Below are 15,365 nucleotides of genomic sequence, written 5' to 3' on the forward strand. Positions count from 1 at the left end.
TTCTTGTTATCGAGGTAGCTACTTCGCGTTACATTCGGTCGAACGTTGATTCGAAGAGTGGGAGTCTGCTAGGTGTAAAAGACGAGTGATCATCAGTCGTCGAGATGAGGGTACTCAAAACATTCCTGGTTGCTTGCTGCGCTATGTATTCGCGGTTCTACAATCTCTACCTTTGGACTAGCGCGGTCTTGTCCGCGGCTACGCTAACAACAACATCGACTCAAGGCGAGAAAGACACTGTAAGCTCAGCTCCCATGACGCCAGGTACTTGGTTGAAACCCGCAAGGTCGTCCGCGTGCCCCTCACCAAATACCTGAACAACCGCGCCTTTGGAGCCTTTCCTGGTGATGCAAACTTCAACGGTGCATTTGAGTCCTACAATGTTGCCGACCTGGCTGGATATACGTCCGGGACCTTCACCTCGCCTCAAACGGGAACCGACTATGACTTTCCGCCATCAAACCTCACCATCTATGACAACATTGTGTGCGAAGGCCAAATGATTCCTATTCCTCCAGACCAGTACTTCAGCGTCCAGTTCCTCGTCGCCAGTGATTCCAGGGAAACCATTCTTGCCAACAATGTCACCCTTTTCTTCGCCGACAACACCACCCTGGTTACCGAAGTCCGGGCAGAGCCCTGGTGGGCGTTTCTGACCATGTACAAGGGCGAACTGATCTTCCCCACGCGCTTCATGCAAAACAAGTCGGACCATAACACGACGCACATCTACGAGGTGACCAAAGCCGTCAACCCGGCCAAGACGCTAACCGCCATCGAACTGCCCTCGACCACCAACACCACCGACGGCCGCATCCATGTCTTTGCCATGTCGCTCAACATTGTTTCTGGCTTGGTTGTGCAAAACGTGCGGCCCACGCAAAAGAGGATGGACGGCGACACGAGTGTTCAGATGGTGGAAATCACAATCGGCAACGCTGGTCCCGCTTGGGTCCTTGGCGCTGGGGTATCGATATCGCTCGACGCCCCCGGAGTCAAGACGGTGAAGGAGGCCAAGATCAAGCGTTTGGCGCCGGGCGATCAAAAGAAAGTCGACGTCGCCATCATCGCTGACTCGGTGTCGGATGAGACGGCGACGGTCAAGGTGACGAGCGCCAGTGAGACGTCGGCCTTTACTTTCTCGGCGCTAGAGTTTGGCCTCAAGAATTACACCGAGGAACTTTCCAGTCTGACTCTGCACGAGTCTCCAGACTGGTTCGACAAGGCAAAGTACGGCATCTTCATCCACTGGGGCCCGTACGCCGTGCCGGGCTGGGGCAACTCCACTCCATACGAAAACTATGCCGAGTGGTATTGGTTCTACACGCACCACCCTGCTGCGGACAAGTCAGGGGCGCTGGAGTATGGACTGCGCACATATGGACCTGACGTTGTGTACGACGACTTTTTCCAAAACTTTACTGGATCCAAGTTTGACCCCAAGGAATGGGTCGACCTCTTCGACGCCGCAGGGGCCCAGTACTTTGTTCTGACATCGAAGCACCACGACGGCTTTGCCATTTTCGACACTGAGAAGACGACCAACCGCAACTCGCTCAACTATGGCCCCAAGCGCGACGTGTTGAAGGAAGTCTTCGACGCAGCCAAAAAGTACCAGCCCCATCTCCATCGCGGCACGTACTTTTCTCTCCCGGAATGGTACAATCCAGACTTCGGCAAGTACGGGTTTGCGTCTCACGAAGGAGCCGACTCGCTCAGCTGGGCCGGCATCATTGCGCGGAATCCGTACACGGGCAAGGAAGAGCCGTACACTGGGCGGCTCCCCATCGACGACTACATCGAGGACCTGATGGTGCCGCAGCAAGAGATCCTGGCGTACAAGTACGAGACGGAAATCATGTGGTGCGACTGCGGGGCGGCCAACGGGTCGGCCGGATTCATGTCCAAGTGGTTCAACGAAGCCAACGCGCTGGGGCGGCAGATCACAATCAACAGCCGGTGCGGCATCGCCGAGGGCAGCGACTTTAACACGCCCGAGTACCTCACGTTCAGCAGCGTCAGCGCGCGCAAGTGGGAGAGCAACCAGGGCATGGACCCGTACAGCTACGGCTACAACCGCGCGACGCCCGACTCGGAATACATGAACGCGTCGACCATCGTCACCAAGCTGGTCGACATGACGAGCAAGAATGGCAACTTTTTGCTCGACGTTGGGCCCAAGGCCGACGGCACCATTGTCGATGTCGAGGTCCAGGCGCTGCGCGCTGCCGGCGTGTGGATCAAGAAGCACGCCGAGGCCATCTTCAACACGACGTACTGGTTCATCGAGGCCGAGGAGGGCGAGTCAATTCGCTTTACCCAGACCAACGACGCGTTTTACATTTTGATCTTGGAGGAGCCGACGGCGGGGCAGGACGTTGTGATTCATGCGCCATTGCCCATATACGACGGCGACGTCGTGAGCGTTTTGGCCGAGGACGTTGAGGTCAAATGGAGCCGCGTCGACGGCGGCATCAGCTTCGGCTGGCCCCAGGAAATGGCGGGCAAAGGTGAGTATTGCTGGGTGCTGAAGATTGAGTATGCCGAGTAAGTCGTGTAATGTACGTGTCGTGTCCAAAGATGCCTGCCGTGCCTGTACTGCACATTGGGCTTTAATGATGGTAATTGGCAGTGGCTGTTGACAAAAGATTTGGGGCCGAGCTGGCAGTCTTTTGCCTGTAAAAACCGCCCTAATCATATAGCCTTATCTGTATACACAGCAAAAGTCCCTCTTTGCCATGGTCCATTTTGAACTTGAACATACCTGGCTGAACTGAACAGACTTGGACCAGCTTTTCCTTTGTGCTGGGCCTAAACACTGTAGTCTGCTTCAGGAGTGAGTTTCTTCCTGAGGCACCACAGTGGAAACCATGAAGCCTCCTCGTACCCACTCAGGAATATCACGCTCCATGCTCACAGCCGCAGATTCTCTTCCTCCAAACTCTTCTCCGCACCAGAATTCCTGGCGGCTAATCGTCGACAACTTTCTCCTCCATTCATCCCGCCACTGCTCTCCCGTCCATGTCCCCTCTCCACCCGCAAGCCCGGCCACACCACAATGACCCCACACATCCGACCCGAGCCAGCAGGAAACAGGCAAATGTAAAAAGGACTGCCAGAATAGGCAGGAAAGAAAACAGCAAAACACGGCTCCACATCACGGATAACGCCCCTCTTACTCGTCTGCATCCCAGGAACGCTTCCGACTCTGACTCAACAGCCGCCTCCACACAACCCAGCGCCCAAGCTCGCTCGCATTCGCATACCGTCTCCATGGGGAAAAAAAAAAAAACGCAAAAGACGGGCGGCATTATTTTGTACTTGCTGAGAACATACGAGCGCGTAGCCAACCGGGAAACCCGACCAACCAACCGATCATCCGCCCGTTCGCCGTCCCGTCCCGTCGCTACCCACCAACACCCAATGCAGGACCCAAGGCCCAACTCAAAACCGAACGCCAGAGAGCCCAACCAACTGCCGAAGACAGGTCAGCCAGATAGAGTTTATACGCATATTGGTTGCACACGTACTGTACTGCTCAGTACATGTTTTTGCGCCGCGGCGCTGATGCTGCTGTGGGACACGCCCGGCTTGCTTGCTCGTTTGGTGTGGCTGGTTGAGGTTCTGCGCGGCTCCTTCGTATTGGATGGAGCCTGCGCGCGCTTGTTGGTCTGAATGCTTTATGGGCTGCGCTGCGATACGGATTGGATGGTTTCTGACAAACAAGGTGCGTGTTGTTTGTTTGCTAGTTTGTTTGCGCGCTTTCAGTACATGTACTCTGTGAGGCAACAGAAGCGCCGCCAAGCGTCATTGAAGCAAACAAAACTAACTCCAGTCCATGTGTCTGCCTTGTTCGCCTGCCTGCTGCGTCACGGCGGCGGTGCTGCAGCCTTAGGTTGGGTGCAACGGACAGGACAGACGGGTTCATCGCTGTCGATGTCTACGACAGACTGGATGTGCGAAAGAAGGCAGCGTTAACACGGAGGGAGGCAACAACAATCGCGCTGTTTGTTTTCACTGGCTACGGTTCTTACCATGCGCTCAAAACATCATGCCTGGCTATAATGTAGACGCCCATCCACGCACGCACGCATCACCCCCAAAGCGCGAAAGAGAAAAGAGAACATCGAAAAAGAGAAAGAGACTCAACAAGTAGGAAAAGAAAAAGAAAAATGACGCAGCAAAAGACAAACCACACAAGTCTTTCATTTAAAAAAAACACTCACCAAACCACCAAACAACCCACCCACGCTCCCACGCAATGCGATGCGACATGCGCGAGGTACACACAAGCTTTGCCGCGACGGCAGTGCCACCGGCGCCGGTCACACAACACAACACATGTAGACAACTACGGCGAAAGTGCGCTTCTGATCAGTTGCTTTACTGTAAGTTGGCCACCCAGCCAAGTGCTCGGACAGGATGGGGGCCAGTCAGAATGCGAACACGAAGGGAGAGATACGAAGGTTTGTGAGTGTGTAGGTAAGGTAAGGTAAGGTAAAGTAGTAAGTTGCTCGTCCGTCCGTCCGTCGGTCGAACTACTGCTCGTGTTTGTGGGGTCTGCGCCGTGGATGGCTGTTTGGCTGGCTGCGTGGAGAGGGAGGAGAGGTTGTCATGTGCGGGGTAGGTGTTGGGCTGGACTGGACTGGACTGGAGGATGATGGATGAGGCAGGGGAGGGGGAGGGGAAGGGGGAGAGACGAGACGGGAGTGAGAGGGAGAAGGGGGAGAGAAGGGATATACCATACCGTACATGTATCGCGGAGTTCAGATGTTCAAATCGTGGTCAACTAATTAGGGAGGCTCTACCTAAGTCCGCCGTCACCCTCATCATCCCTATACATGTTCTCAACACTCCAGCGTCTCCCGAAGGTCCACTCACTCACTACCCACATTATATCCCCACCCGCCGCAAAATCAAGCTCTCAATATCCCATAATCAAAGCCAACCCGCCGCCACCGCAGCGTCAGGGAGCCTGGCCAAAGTATCTGTCAGGTACACATACGAAGGGAAAAACGTTGCCTTTCTGCAGTTCTCCTATCATTGATCTACTGACTTGCTTGTATGGTACCTATCTTACCCTACTCACTGCGCCATCGAGGCCGCAGTGTAACTTCCACAGTAAACATTCCAATCGCATATTATATCGACTAGGTAATCTGCCTGCCTGTTTTGAAGGAGCCGGCAGCTAGCAGCTACTTCTTCATCATCGTCATCATCATCATCATAGCACTTCCTTGTTAGCTCGACGAAGAGTAAACTTGCGAGAAAACAAAAGGAGAACGACGACTCAAAGCAAAGAATCAACGTGAGATTTGCAATCCCATTCCATTTCGATTTTGATTTCCCAAGTCTAAAGCAATCTCAGTCTCAGTCTCAATCTGCCTACTACTGCCTGCCTGCCTGCCTACTTTCCTTTCCTCGCTTTCTTTTTGCCTGCCTCCGCTTCCTTCAAGCATTCTCTCGTTTGCTTTGCTCGATCGACCGACCGACCTACCGACCGACCGTTCGCTCGCTCACTCGCTCGCTCTAATGTACAGACAACATAGATAGGTAGATAGGAGAGAGGGGGGAAACAAGAGAGGAAAATAAAACGAAAAAACAAAGAGAAGATGGATATTTTGTCTTACTGTCCTGTCCTGTCCTATCCAACAACCGCCATTTTTTGTTCCTCTTTGCTCCCTTCTTCTTCTTCCGCGCATGGAGAAATAGGAAAAGAAGAAGGGAGAAAAAGAAAAGAAGAAGAAGGAAACAACCAAACCACTCTCCCTCCATAGAAAGGAAACAAACCACGCACGCTTCAATCTTCAATTCCGTGTCCACCCACTCACGCGACCGTCCATGTCCACATCATCAGACGCCGCCATCGTCATACGCAATCAATCAATCATCCAGTCCGTCTCTGCCATCTTCCTCCTCCTCCACCGCCGCCAATGCGCTGCCGCTACAATCTCAACCAACCATCCATCCATCCAACTAACGCTCGCTCGTCGTAATAAGAAAGAGGTAAGAAAAAACGCACGCACAACCAGCCCAAAAACCGGTTCTAATACCCAGAAAAACACACAAACAACGCCAAAAGGAAAACCTGATACCGGATAGGATGGAATAGGATGAGATAGGATGGGGAAAGCGGCAGGATACCGAACCAAATCGATGGGATCCGATGCGATGGTTCGCCAAGACGAGATTTCTTCCTTTCTTTCTTCCGTTTGCTTGCTTATTGTTGAGAGTAAAGAAGCAGCAGCGGCGACGGCGGCGACAGTGGCCCCATGGTCTGGATGTCTTCTTCTTTCACTCTCCCTTTCGTTTTTGGAAGATTTCTGTTGGGCCAGGAAAGCGTCGTTTTGGCGCAAGATTTGTCTTGCGCTGAAGAGAAGCGTTGATATGATGGGAAAAAGGTATGTACGACGCTTTTCTGTTTCTTTTTTTGCGAGTGATTTTGCTTTTTCGTGATGATGTGATGGAGCCCACTGGCCAGCTACATGTGTCGTCATGTAGGTCGAATGCTCCCGACGGGCCAGGCCAGGCCGGGCGGGCTATATTGGGCCGTGTTAATGTGAATGGAAGAGGATGTGTAGGTAAGCGAAGGAAGGTGCCACGTCGGAATGGTGTAAGTCGTCTCGTCGCGCGTGCGGTTCGGCTGCTCCCAAGCAGCCTGCTGGCGCTGAAGTGGTGCCTGCCTGCTTGCAAACTTCCGTCTCCAACACTGCTGCGGTGGCGCGAGACGATCACAGGTCGATCGACGACGCGGTCATGTCTCAACACCACCACCACCACCAAACCAAGCCCTCTTTTCTTCCAGAGATTTCCCCCGCCCAATTCCTCCAAGCTCCGTCCGTCACACAGCCAACTCTTTCTCCATGTCTTCATCTATTTCCGATGCCGGCTGCCGCGACACCACCGTCGGCTGCACTCTTCTTCTTGCCGCCTCCTCTGCCCTTCCCACCGCCCTTAGCCACCGTCGTCTTGGCAGCCGCCATGCTGGCGCTGCGCTCGGCCTCAATCTCGTGATCCAGCTCGCGCAGGCGCTTGAGCACCGAGACGACGTGGGGATTGTCGAGCATGTGCTCAACGACTTGCTGGTCGCGCTCCTGCCACGCGGCCTCGGCGGCGCACGCCGCGCGGTACTCGGTCCACGAGTTGTAGTTGCACGGCCCGCCTGCGATGCCGCGGTGAGTGATTTCCTCGAGCTGCTCAGCAAGCTCCGCGCGCGTGGGCGAGCGCGGATAGTACGACTGCGCGTGCTTCTTCCATTGCTTGCCGGTGGTGGCGGCGGAGGAGCCCGAGTTTTGTTGGTTGGACAGCTGCAGGGCCTGACGTTGGTGCGGTTGCTTGTTGTGGGCATGGAAGTTTTCTTCGAGCAGCGAGTCGCGCTTTTGCGCATGTTGTTGCTGTTGCTGCTGCGACGCCGGTTTGGGGTGCGGCTTTGCGGCACCGGCGGGGCCGGTCTTGGCTTTTTTAGACTTGGGCACGTCTCTATCCTGGCTCAACGGCGAGGCATCTCTCTTTCGCTTGTCCGGAGGCTCGCTGTGATGCCCAAGCGCTGGTGATGGCTTGGAATCAATCTTTTTGGGTTGCTTGGGGCCCTTGCGGCCGGTGTCGTCAGAAGCTGCAGACTTGCGGACAGCGGGCTGGTCTTTGGAGGTAACGTGACGAGGGGCATCGCCATCTCCATTCATCGGAAAAACGAAGTCGGCAGTGAATGATTTTGGCTGGGGTGGTGATGGTGAGCGGTTTGCGGGGCGGGAGGGTGCATCCGAATGGCTTGATGCGAATGGCTGCCTGATTTTGATGGCACCGTTCTCTGGACCTCTGGACTTTTTGCGCGGGGGCGCGACATCGGCAGCCGGGGCTACAGAATCTTTTCTCTTGCGAGAAGCTGCTGCAGGGCCCGCGGGCGGCGCGGGCGAGCTGGCCGGCGACATGGCAGAGTTTGATCTGTTTGATGAAAAGGCGCTCTCCGAGGCCGTGTTGGTGTTGGACGATTCGGAGCCGTCCTTGTAGTGAAAGGGCTGGCTCGAGCCGGCGCCGGCACGAGTGCGACGGGCTCGAGGGCCGAGAAAGTTGGTGGTGAAGGAGCTGTAGAGTTCCTTTTCAAGCCTGCTGGCGTTCGATGGCGGAGCCTCATCCTCGGCGGGATCAACAACAACATACTCCCACGAGTGCTTTGCGCGCTTGCCAGGTTGAGATTTCATAGGTCGGCTGCCGTCGGTGCCGTCGGTGGTGGCACTCTGGATGGACCACGCCCTGGGCTTGGGCGAGGTGTCGTCAGGCTGCTGAGACATGTTGACGTCTTGCGAGGAATGCTGGGGCAGCGGAAGTTCCGGAGAGGCAGGTTGCATGGGGGGAGGGTGTTGGTTGGAATGGAAGTAGGTGAGCAGGGAGTTTTGATGGAAGGTCATGGCGGCATGGGCGAAATTGATGCAGGCAGAGCGAAGTGAAGTCGAGGGTTGTCAAGCGTGTCAGGTGGCGGGCTGTGTTGGTCCTGGTAGGAGGTGAATGCCAAGCCGACGACACACCTGACGCGACGCGTCCAGCAGAAGAAGAGAACAGGCAGCGGGCTCGGGCGACGCGGCGAGGCAGCGAACGTGCGATGCAGGCAATGCGCAGCGATTGGAGGGTATGGTGTGTGTGGAGTGGTGTTGGATGGGTGGACGAGTTGGGTTGTGGTTGTTGTTGGTGGTGGTGGTGGTGGTGGCGAGCTGGGGTTGTGCTGTTCGCTTGAGATTCAGGATTCAGGGTTGCTGCTCTCTCTGTTCTGCTCTCTCTCTCTCTCCCTCTCTCTCTCTCTCTCTCTCCCCAGCTTACGTCAAGGCCCCTAGGTAGATTAGATCCAGTCCACCTCAGTCGGTCTGCGCCAGGATCTCATCCCGCCCACACCAACACAACTTGGGCTCGACTGCTGGTCTGGTCGTCGTGATGCTCACTCGCTCATTATTCATTCCTCCGTCGACTATTTCCGACTGACACGCCGCGGCCTTCTGTTCTCCCCTGCCCTCTGTTCTCCCCTCCCCAGATCATCGCCTCCAGTACACGCACGCATGATGGATGATGGCCTTGGCTTAACACGACCATCATCACGGCTCGTTCTGCTCCTCGCGCTTCCTTGGACCAGGCCCTGTCTGTCCGATTGTCATGGCCGTCTTGCTCCGCCCCACGCCATTAGCCGCCCACGATTGCCTTGTGCCACCGCCTCGACTCGCCGGTACGTTGCACTTTTGACCTCACTCATGCCGCGCAAAATCGCCATGCCGCACGCACAAGCCTGGCATGAGCAAGCCCGTTGCATTTGCTTACGCCCGGCGCCTGCCCGCCGATGTTTGCTCTCCGATGGACCAAGCTGGCTGCCACTTCGCGCCAGGCCCCGACTGTGGCCCGACTGGCGCCACCGGCATGGCGCGGATTCATCGCAGACGGACGACGCGACCATTGCGATGCTGCCTGCCAGAGACTGCCCGCTCGCATCGCATCGCAGCGTCCAAATTCAGATAGAGTGCCGTCCGGCTCAGATGCGAAACCGAGCCCTCAGCCTTTGAAACACTTGCCTGTTCTGCCCCGAGGGGCACATTTCCGCCCGCGGCCATGTCTCGATCGACACCCACGCTGCAAGTGTAGAGGCCGCCATTGTGAGCTGCTGCGTCTGCTGCACCGCGCGAACGCTGTGATGAGATGAGACGGCGTGGACCTAGCCGAGCGAATCCCTCATTTCTGCTGAGAGATGCCGTTTGGGGGTTGCTTCGGCCAGACCTGGATCTCCCGAGCTCAACGGCAGTGTGCGACGCCCTGATGAGCACCGCCACAGCGTGATAAGAATTCCTTCAACGCAGCCGAGTCGCCATGCGCAGGCTGTAAGCCAGCGACTGCGCGAGAAGTGTCAAGGGACAACTTTGCATCGCTTGCGCGCCGCCGGCCAAAGGCAGAGTCGTGGAGTGACTGCGAAAAGGCCGTCGAAAAGGCCAGTACAGACGCCTTGGCGGGCGTCACGTCGAATTTCATCGTCTTGTAGACCAGCTGGAGCGTTCTAGGTAGCCCAGGGTCGGGACAGTGGAGATCAGAAGCAGCGGAGCCAAGCATGTCTCACTTGAGCGCTGAGGTGGAGCTGTGAATCGCACGCATTGCACTAGACAGGTTTACTGCACACGACAACAAAACGGTCCGAGACAAACGAGCCAAGAGCAGTGTGGGACCGGCCGCTTCTCCGTCCACTCTGCTCGCCGTCTTTTCGACCGTAGAACGAGCAGTTGAACCACAGGACCAGATGCCCGTGACCCCGGCAACATCAGCCACCTACCAATCGTCTGCAGCTGCACGAGAAAAGGTGCCAGGTGATTGCAATTCGAAAGACTGTCACAGAGCAATCGTGACTGCAGATTCCCAAGGCACAGAAACTTGAACCACAACAATCACACTTTTCCTTCCACAACCAAAGAACATCTCAACATGGCACCATCTCGACAAGAACAGATCTCGCATTGCGCCTTCACTCGGACTACCAAGATGCGCGTAGTCACCGTGGCAAAAGCCGTTTTCCATTTGCTAGGTACTCTGGATCGCTCGTCGAGCGATCGATGCAGCGCCGTCCCGGGTTCTCGACTCGACTGTGCGTAAACTGCATCTCCGTCTCCTTGGATCTACTCCCACTCCACTCCCCATCCATCCATCCCTCCTATCCCTCCTCACTATTCTCCCTCGCTCCCCAGCAGCACCTCCGCAAGAGCATCTACACCGACAGACAGACCGACACCACCAGAAACGAGGAGACCATGAATCAGGTACGCAATCAAGTTGAGAAAACCCCAAGCACAAAGGCAGACAAGGGAGAGGGGGGAGAGAGAGAGAGAGAGAGAGAGAGAGAGAGAGAGCGAAGGAGCAGAGGACGGCAAAAGGAACACGTAGTCGCTGGTGAGTGGGAAACGGGGGACCGAGGGAGAAAAGGGGACGGGGGGGGGGGGGGGGGGGGGGGGGTTTGCAGACGCATCGTGAATGAATGAGTGCATGCTAGACGTAGCGCCTGCGCGCATAGGGGGCATGCCGCACTGTATGCAAAGCAGACGTCTCAAGCGACCGAAGCAACGCTACCGACCGATTGTGCGAGTACGGTAGACGGGCTGCCGGGCACCACACACGCAAGCCTACCTGCCTAACCAATGCTTAGTTTCAACCGTTCACCCTTTTGACCACCCACCACCTTTCGTTCATCGGTGACTCGTAAACGGGCACTGTGAGCCGTTCAACTGAATTACTACATTACCGTACACCAAGAGGTGTGGAAAGGAATGTGTCGATGGATGTAGACTGTCTGTTTGTGTGGCAGTAATGAGGAGCTGCTGGATTGAGGTAGTAAGGTCGGGAGGTAGTGTGGTAGTTGCAGGACGAAGGAAGACAGACGGCATGACAGGAAAAAAAGGCAATGAATCGAGTGACTACCTTGGCATTCACACAGTGTCGAAATAGTCAGATGGGAGGGACTCGGGGCTCCAGGCAGGGTGTGTAAGCAAGTGGATATGCGACGACGACGACGACGACGTGACATGCATGACATCGAATCGAACACATCTTGGGCAATTGGATCAAGAAGAGCGTTCGTAGTACAGACCACATAGGTATGTTCTCTATCCCACACTCACAACCCATCATCCATCATCCATCATCCATCATCCATCATCCATCATCCCCAAACCTCTCAAACCAACCAACCAACCGAATAAATGACACAAACACCCTCAAAACCCAACAACCCAACTGACCTTGACGGCTCGCGACCCCTTCGCGCGGCCATTCTTAATCGCAAAAGCGAGCCGCCGCGCTATGCCGTCTACTTCTTTATCCATTGCGCTCTCGCTCTGCTTCTCCCCCAGCTCTTCCTTCTCTGCATCCTTCGCGCGTTCAATCGTCGCCACCGTCTCAGTTTCTGCCATTGTTGATGGTGTTGTTGCTGTTGCTATTGCTGTTGTATGGCAGCCGTGAGAGCGGTGGCGAGGCAGGCTGCTGCGGTGTGAAGCTGACGAGGAGGGCGTGCGGTCGCGCGCAGGCGTAGATGTCTCGTCGTAGGAGTGCCGCGTCATTCTCCTGCCATCATCACCACTTCTCTCACACGCAGTACCGCGAACCCCCCGCTGCGGCGCCGATCCATGCCGTCGCATACCCATGTCCTTCCCCATCGTCGTCGCCCTCTCATCCAAATTCATATCGAACGTCGACGACAGCATCGAAGCCGTCTCCGCCCCTCCTCCGCTTCTTGCCCTCGATACCGCCGACGATGGGGAACCCGGCACACGGAAAACTCGCTCCTCGCCCTCAGCTAGCCTCGACACGTCGAGCGCGCCGAGAAACGGGGTATCGGGCAGCGCGGAGAGAGAGAGGGAGAGGCGGCGGGGATGCTTCTTCCCCTTCATCTCGTTCATCCTTTCTGTCCCCCTTCGCCTCCCCACACCCCAACCACCCCCAAACTCCTCCTCATCAAACTCATCATCAGACTCAATCTGCGGAATCGGCGGCAATTCCTTCCCCAAATCGAGCGGCGGTTTACCGTCGAACCCGCGATCGAGCCGCGGCCAGCGGTACGGGCGCCGGACGGGCCGCGTGTAGCGCATAGTCTGCGGCGGTGGAGGCGGCGCGAAGGGGTTTTTGAAGGCGAGGTTTTTGGGGTGGGAGGGTTGCGTGGACGTTGTTACGCCTGGGTGTAGTGATGTCGCTGCTGACACGCAGGACGATGTGTCGGCGTCGTCATTGGCAGCTGGGACTTGGAGGTGCGAGAGGGGTTTGAGGGCGTGAGGGGGTGCGCGGGAGTAGTGGTGGTGGTGATGATGGTGGTGACGTGTGGAATGTTGTTGGTGGTTGTGGGTTGGAGAAGATGTCGAGGAAGGCGACGACGTCGACGACGGTTTGGCGTGCGCCATGTCGATGAATAGGTTGATGCCTTGCCCGCGCACGCACACGGAGCGCCGCGACTTGATGCTGTGCGAGACGTGGCGGCGCGGCAGTTCTTCGATGGCTTCCGCCATCTCGCCGCTTTCCGAGTCTGGCGGAGTCTTATTCTCCTTGCCCATACTTGACGACTCTCTCTTCTTAGTGGTGCCGCCATCCTTGCGGTCTCGCCTGGCTCGCTGCTCGTCTGCGCTCCTGTTGTGGTAGCGTGAGGGCTTGTCTTGTCGCGGACTGGGGTCAGATGTCGTCTTCTTCAAGTCTTTGGCCGGCGCTCCAGCCTCTTCTTCCGTCTCCGAGTACCGCGCTTGTTTGCGCTTTCTGACGCGCGGCTGCGGCTTGGGTTTGGGTGAGCCTGCATTCTCTGCGCCGCCCTTGTCCTCCCTCCCCCGATCCCTCTCCTTCTCCTCGGTTCGGTGCTCTGTCGTCTTGCGTCTCCTACGTTCTTCAGCCTCTGGCACCATGGGCACCTGAGCGGCGCCGATCTGGCTCCCTTCGAGCCCCAAGACCGACCGCACCGCACTTGACGGCCTCTTGAGACCGAGCGCGCTGCCGAGCGCGACCGAGCTGATCGTGCGGTGCGTGCTAGATGGCGTGTCGGGAATGGTTTCTGCGCGCGCGGTGTCGGCTTCGCTGTCGATTTCAGTAACGGTCGTCTCTGTGGTTGCCGTCTTCGTCGGGCTTGTTGGCGTTTGAGGCATTTGAGGAGACTTGGGGAAGCTCTCGTTGTCACTACCAGAGGTGGTGTACGATGTTCGGCTTGTGGACTTGGTGCGCTTCGATATTGGCGTGCTGAGCAGCGCACTGCGCTCTGTCGACGTTGCCGGGCTGGTAGGCGTGGCCGTGTCTGTAGAGTAGATGCTGGAAGACGAGTAGACCGTGGGCGACGAGCACTCGCTCGAGGAGTAGACGCTAGATGAAGCGAGAGGCGGGACTGGCGGGTCGTGTACGCGCATGGCTTCAAGCAGCGCATCGCGGCGGGTCAGAGGTGGACGAGGCGGGTTCTTCTTGGGGGCATCTTGAGCCTTGACGACGCGGCTGTTTCTGTTGTTGCGGCTTGATTTGCTGCTGTTTGATAGCTCGCTGTCATTTCCCTCGAGCTTGCTCACTCGTTTCCCTGGCTCTTTTTCTTTGATTAGGTTTAGCGATTTACCCGGTTGTGAATTTCTGCTCGAACGGCTGGTCTGCGAGACTTTCCCGTTCGATTCACGGATTCTCCTCTTCCTCTCCATTTCATACTTTTCATGACGCAAACCCTTTCCTGCCGCGGCCCTTGGCCTTTTGGTTCTGCCGCTTGGGTTCGCTTTGCCACTCTTGCTCACCCGAGAACCATTGTCCGACTTTGCGCCCGATGTAGCACTCGAAACCTCGACCAATGTTGGCAAAGACGGCGCCACTTGACTGCGCCAGGCCGTTCTTCTAGGTGTGCGCGGAGGCGGGGGCACAGGAGCCGGTGGAGGGAGTTGCGGCGCAAAGGTCGGGGAGGTTGGAGACTTGAGGCAAGGCTTGAGGGGACTCTTGGGGCCCGGTGACTGGCCCTTTTGGGGTGACACTGGAGGCGGAGTGCTGCTGCTCGTCCCTTTTCTAGACGATTCCCACGTCGCGAGCGAGCTTCGAGCTATACTCCGCAATTCTCCCCAGCGATGTCGAGAGTGACTGGGCGAATTGGCCCGCGACGATTCCTTCACTCCATTTCCTCGCTTCGATTGCAGCGGTGTCGCAAGGTCACAGTATGGGATTGATGGAGGACCCTTTCGCGGGCTGAGGAGTGGAGATGTTTGTCCACCATTCGGAGTCAAGTCGAAATTGACACGTCGCGGACTGCCCGACTTGGAGTTTGTTTGATGCTCGCTTGCAGTCGCATCCGCGTTGCCATGCGAACTGCGCTGCATGTTTGATTGCCGAATGTGCAGTTTCCAGTGTTGATCAATTGAAATTGAAGGCGTAGGGACGCGCGCGGCCATCAGGGCACACAGCGCGCAGAGGACTGGCTCGAATTATCTGTGGTGGCACAGCCCACTCTGCAGTGGTGGTGAAAGGTGGTGGCTGGGAGAGGTCCTCAGCCATCGCCACTCGCCCAAGCCTCTAGTGCAGTGGAAAACCAGCCCCATGGTCGACACCTGATGGCCACCATGCCGGCCTCTCGATACATCAGAGAGTCATCTACTTGGGTTTGCATCGCAGAAGCACCCAATGTTTTTCAGATTGATGTTTGGGTGAGGTGTTGATGTAGACGAAGTCCCTGCAGATTGGCGGCAATGGCTTGCAGCCAACGGGCGCTAGGCTCTGATTGGCTCGACACTGACCATGGTTTCTCATGCTGACAGGGACTGGTTGCTCGTCTTATTTCGATACCAAGTGGGAGTGAACGGGCTTACGACGACAAAAGACAAGACTGGAAAGCCTCCCTGTCGCTTCTGCTTGTTGAGCGAAACAGG

The 15,365-nt window shown here is 56.5% G+C and overlaps 6 protein-coding genes across 6 annotated transcripts; 3 read left to right on the forward strand and 3 right to left on the reverse strand.

Moving 5' to 3' along the window:
- Positions 1–143: 143 nt before the first annotated feature.
- IWZ02DRAFT_472636 (putative alpha-L-fucosidase) lies at positions 144–2,551 on the forward strand (the record flags this gene model as incomplete). Its single annotated transcript, XM_066768969.1, has 2 exons — positions 144–239; positions 287–2,551. 2 exons carry the CDS (start codon positions 144–146, stop codon positions 2,549–2,551), a joined length of 2,361 nt encoding a protein of 786 aa, XP_066617373.1.
- Positions 2,552–2,786: 235 nt separating this feature from the next.
- IWZ02DRAFT_167669 (uncharacterized protein) lies at positions 2,787–3,710 on the forward strand. Its single transcript, XM_066762150.1, has one exon. The coding sequence runs from the start codon at positions 3,022–3,024 to the stop codon at positions 3,673–3,675; it is 654 nt and encodes a 217-aa protein (XP_066617374.1). The 5' UTR covers positions 2,787–3,021; the 3' UTR covers positions 3,676–3,710.
- Positions 3,711–5,639: 1,929 nt separating this feature from the next.
- Positions 5,640–6,683, reverse strand: IWZ02DRAFT_167694 (uncharacterized protein). Its single transcript, XM_066762151.1, has 2 exons — positions 5,787–6,683; positions 5,640–5,727 (listed from the first exon to the last, which is right to left on the reverse strand). The coding sequence occupies exon 1, from the start codon at positions 6,495–6,497 to the stop codon at positions 5,880–5,882; it is 618 nt and encodes a 205-aa protein (XP_066617375.1). The 5' UTR covers positions 6,498–6,683; the 3' UTR covers positions 5,640–5,727; positions 5,787–5,879.
- Positions 6,684–6,869: 186 nt separating this feature from the next.
- IWZ02DRAFT_495461 (uncharacterized protein) lies at positions 6,870–8,405 on the reverse strand (the record flags this gene model as incomplete). The annotated part of the gene is made up of 1 exon (XM_066770143.1): positions 6,870–8,405. The coding sequence occupies one exon, from the start codon at positions 8,403–8,405 to the stop codon at positions 6,870–6,872; it is 1,536 nt and encodes a 511-aa protein (XP_066617376.1).
- A 397-nt stretch (positions 8,406–8,802) lies between these two features.
- Positions 8,803–9,652, forward strand: IWZ02DRAFT_167705 (uncharacterized protein). The gene has a single exon (XM_066762152.1). It carries the CDS (start codon positions 9,045–9,047, stop codon positions 9,537–9,539), a length of 495 nt encoding a protein of 164 aa, XP_066617377.1. The 5' UTR covers positions 8,803–9,044; the 3' UTR covers positions 9,540–9,652.
- A 1,983-nt stretch (positions 9,653–11,635) lies between these two features.
- IWZ02DRAFT_167722 (uncharacterized protein) lies at positions 11,636–15,135 on the reverse strand. Its single transcript, XM_066762153.1, has one exon. It carries the CDS (start codon positions 14,889–14,891, stop codon positions 11,727–11,729), a length of 3,165 nt encoding a protein of 1,054 aa, XP_066617378.1. The 5' UTR covers positions 14,892–15,135; the 3' UTR covers positions 11,636–11,726.
- Positions 15,136–15,365: the final 230 nt, after the last annotated feature.

Source organism: Phyllosticta citriasiana (assembly GCF_038021145.1).
Source record: "Phyllosticta citriasiana strain CBS 120426 chromosome Unknown IWZ02scaffold_28, whole genome shotgun sequence".
In the NCBI taxonomy this organism is placed as follows: Eukaryota; Fungi; Ascomycota; class Dothideomycetes; order Botryosphaeriales; family Phyllostictaceae; genus Phyllosticta; species Phyllosticta citriasiana.

What these genes read in the sequence shown, in the direction of transcription:
- IWZ02DRAFT_167669 (XM_066762150.1), top strand. Translation starts at nt 3,022, where the DNA reads ATGTCCCCTCTCCACCCGCAAGCCCGGCCACACCACAATGACCCCACA.
- IWZ02DRAFT_167694 (XM_066762151.1), bottom strand. Translation starts at nt 6,497, where the DNA reads ATGACGACACATGTAGCTGGCCAGTGGGCTCCATCACATCATCACGAA.
- IWZ02DRAFT_167705 (XM_066762152.1), top strand. Translation starts at nt 9,045, where the DNA reads ATGATGGATGATGGCCTTGGCTTAACACGACCATCATCACGGCTCGTT.
- IWZ02DRAFT_167722 (XM_066762153.1), bottom strand. Translation starts at nt 14,891, where the DNA reads ATGGCCGCGCGCGTCCCTACGCCTTCAATTTCAATTGATCAACACTGG.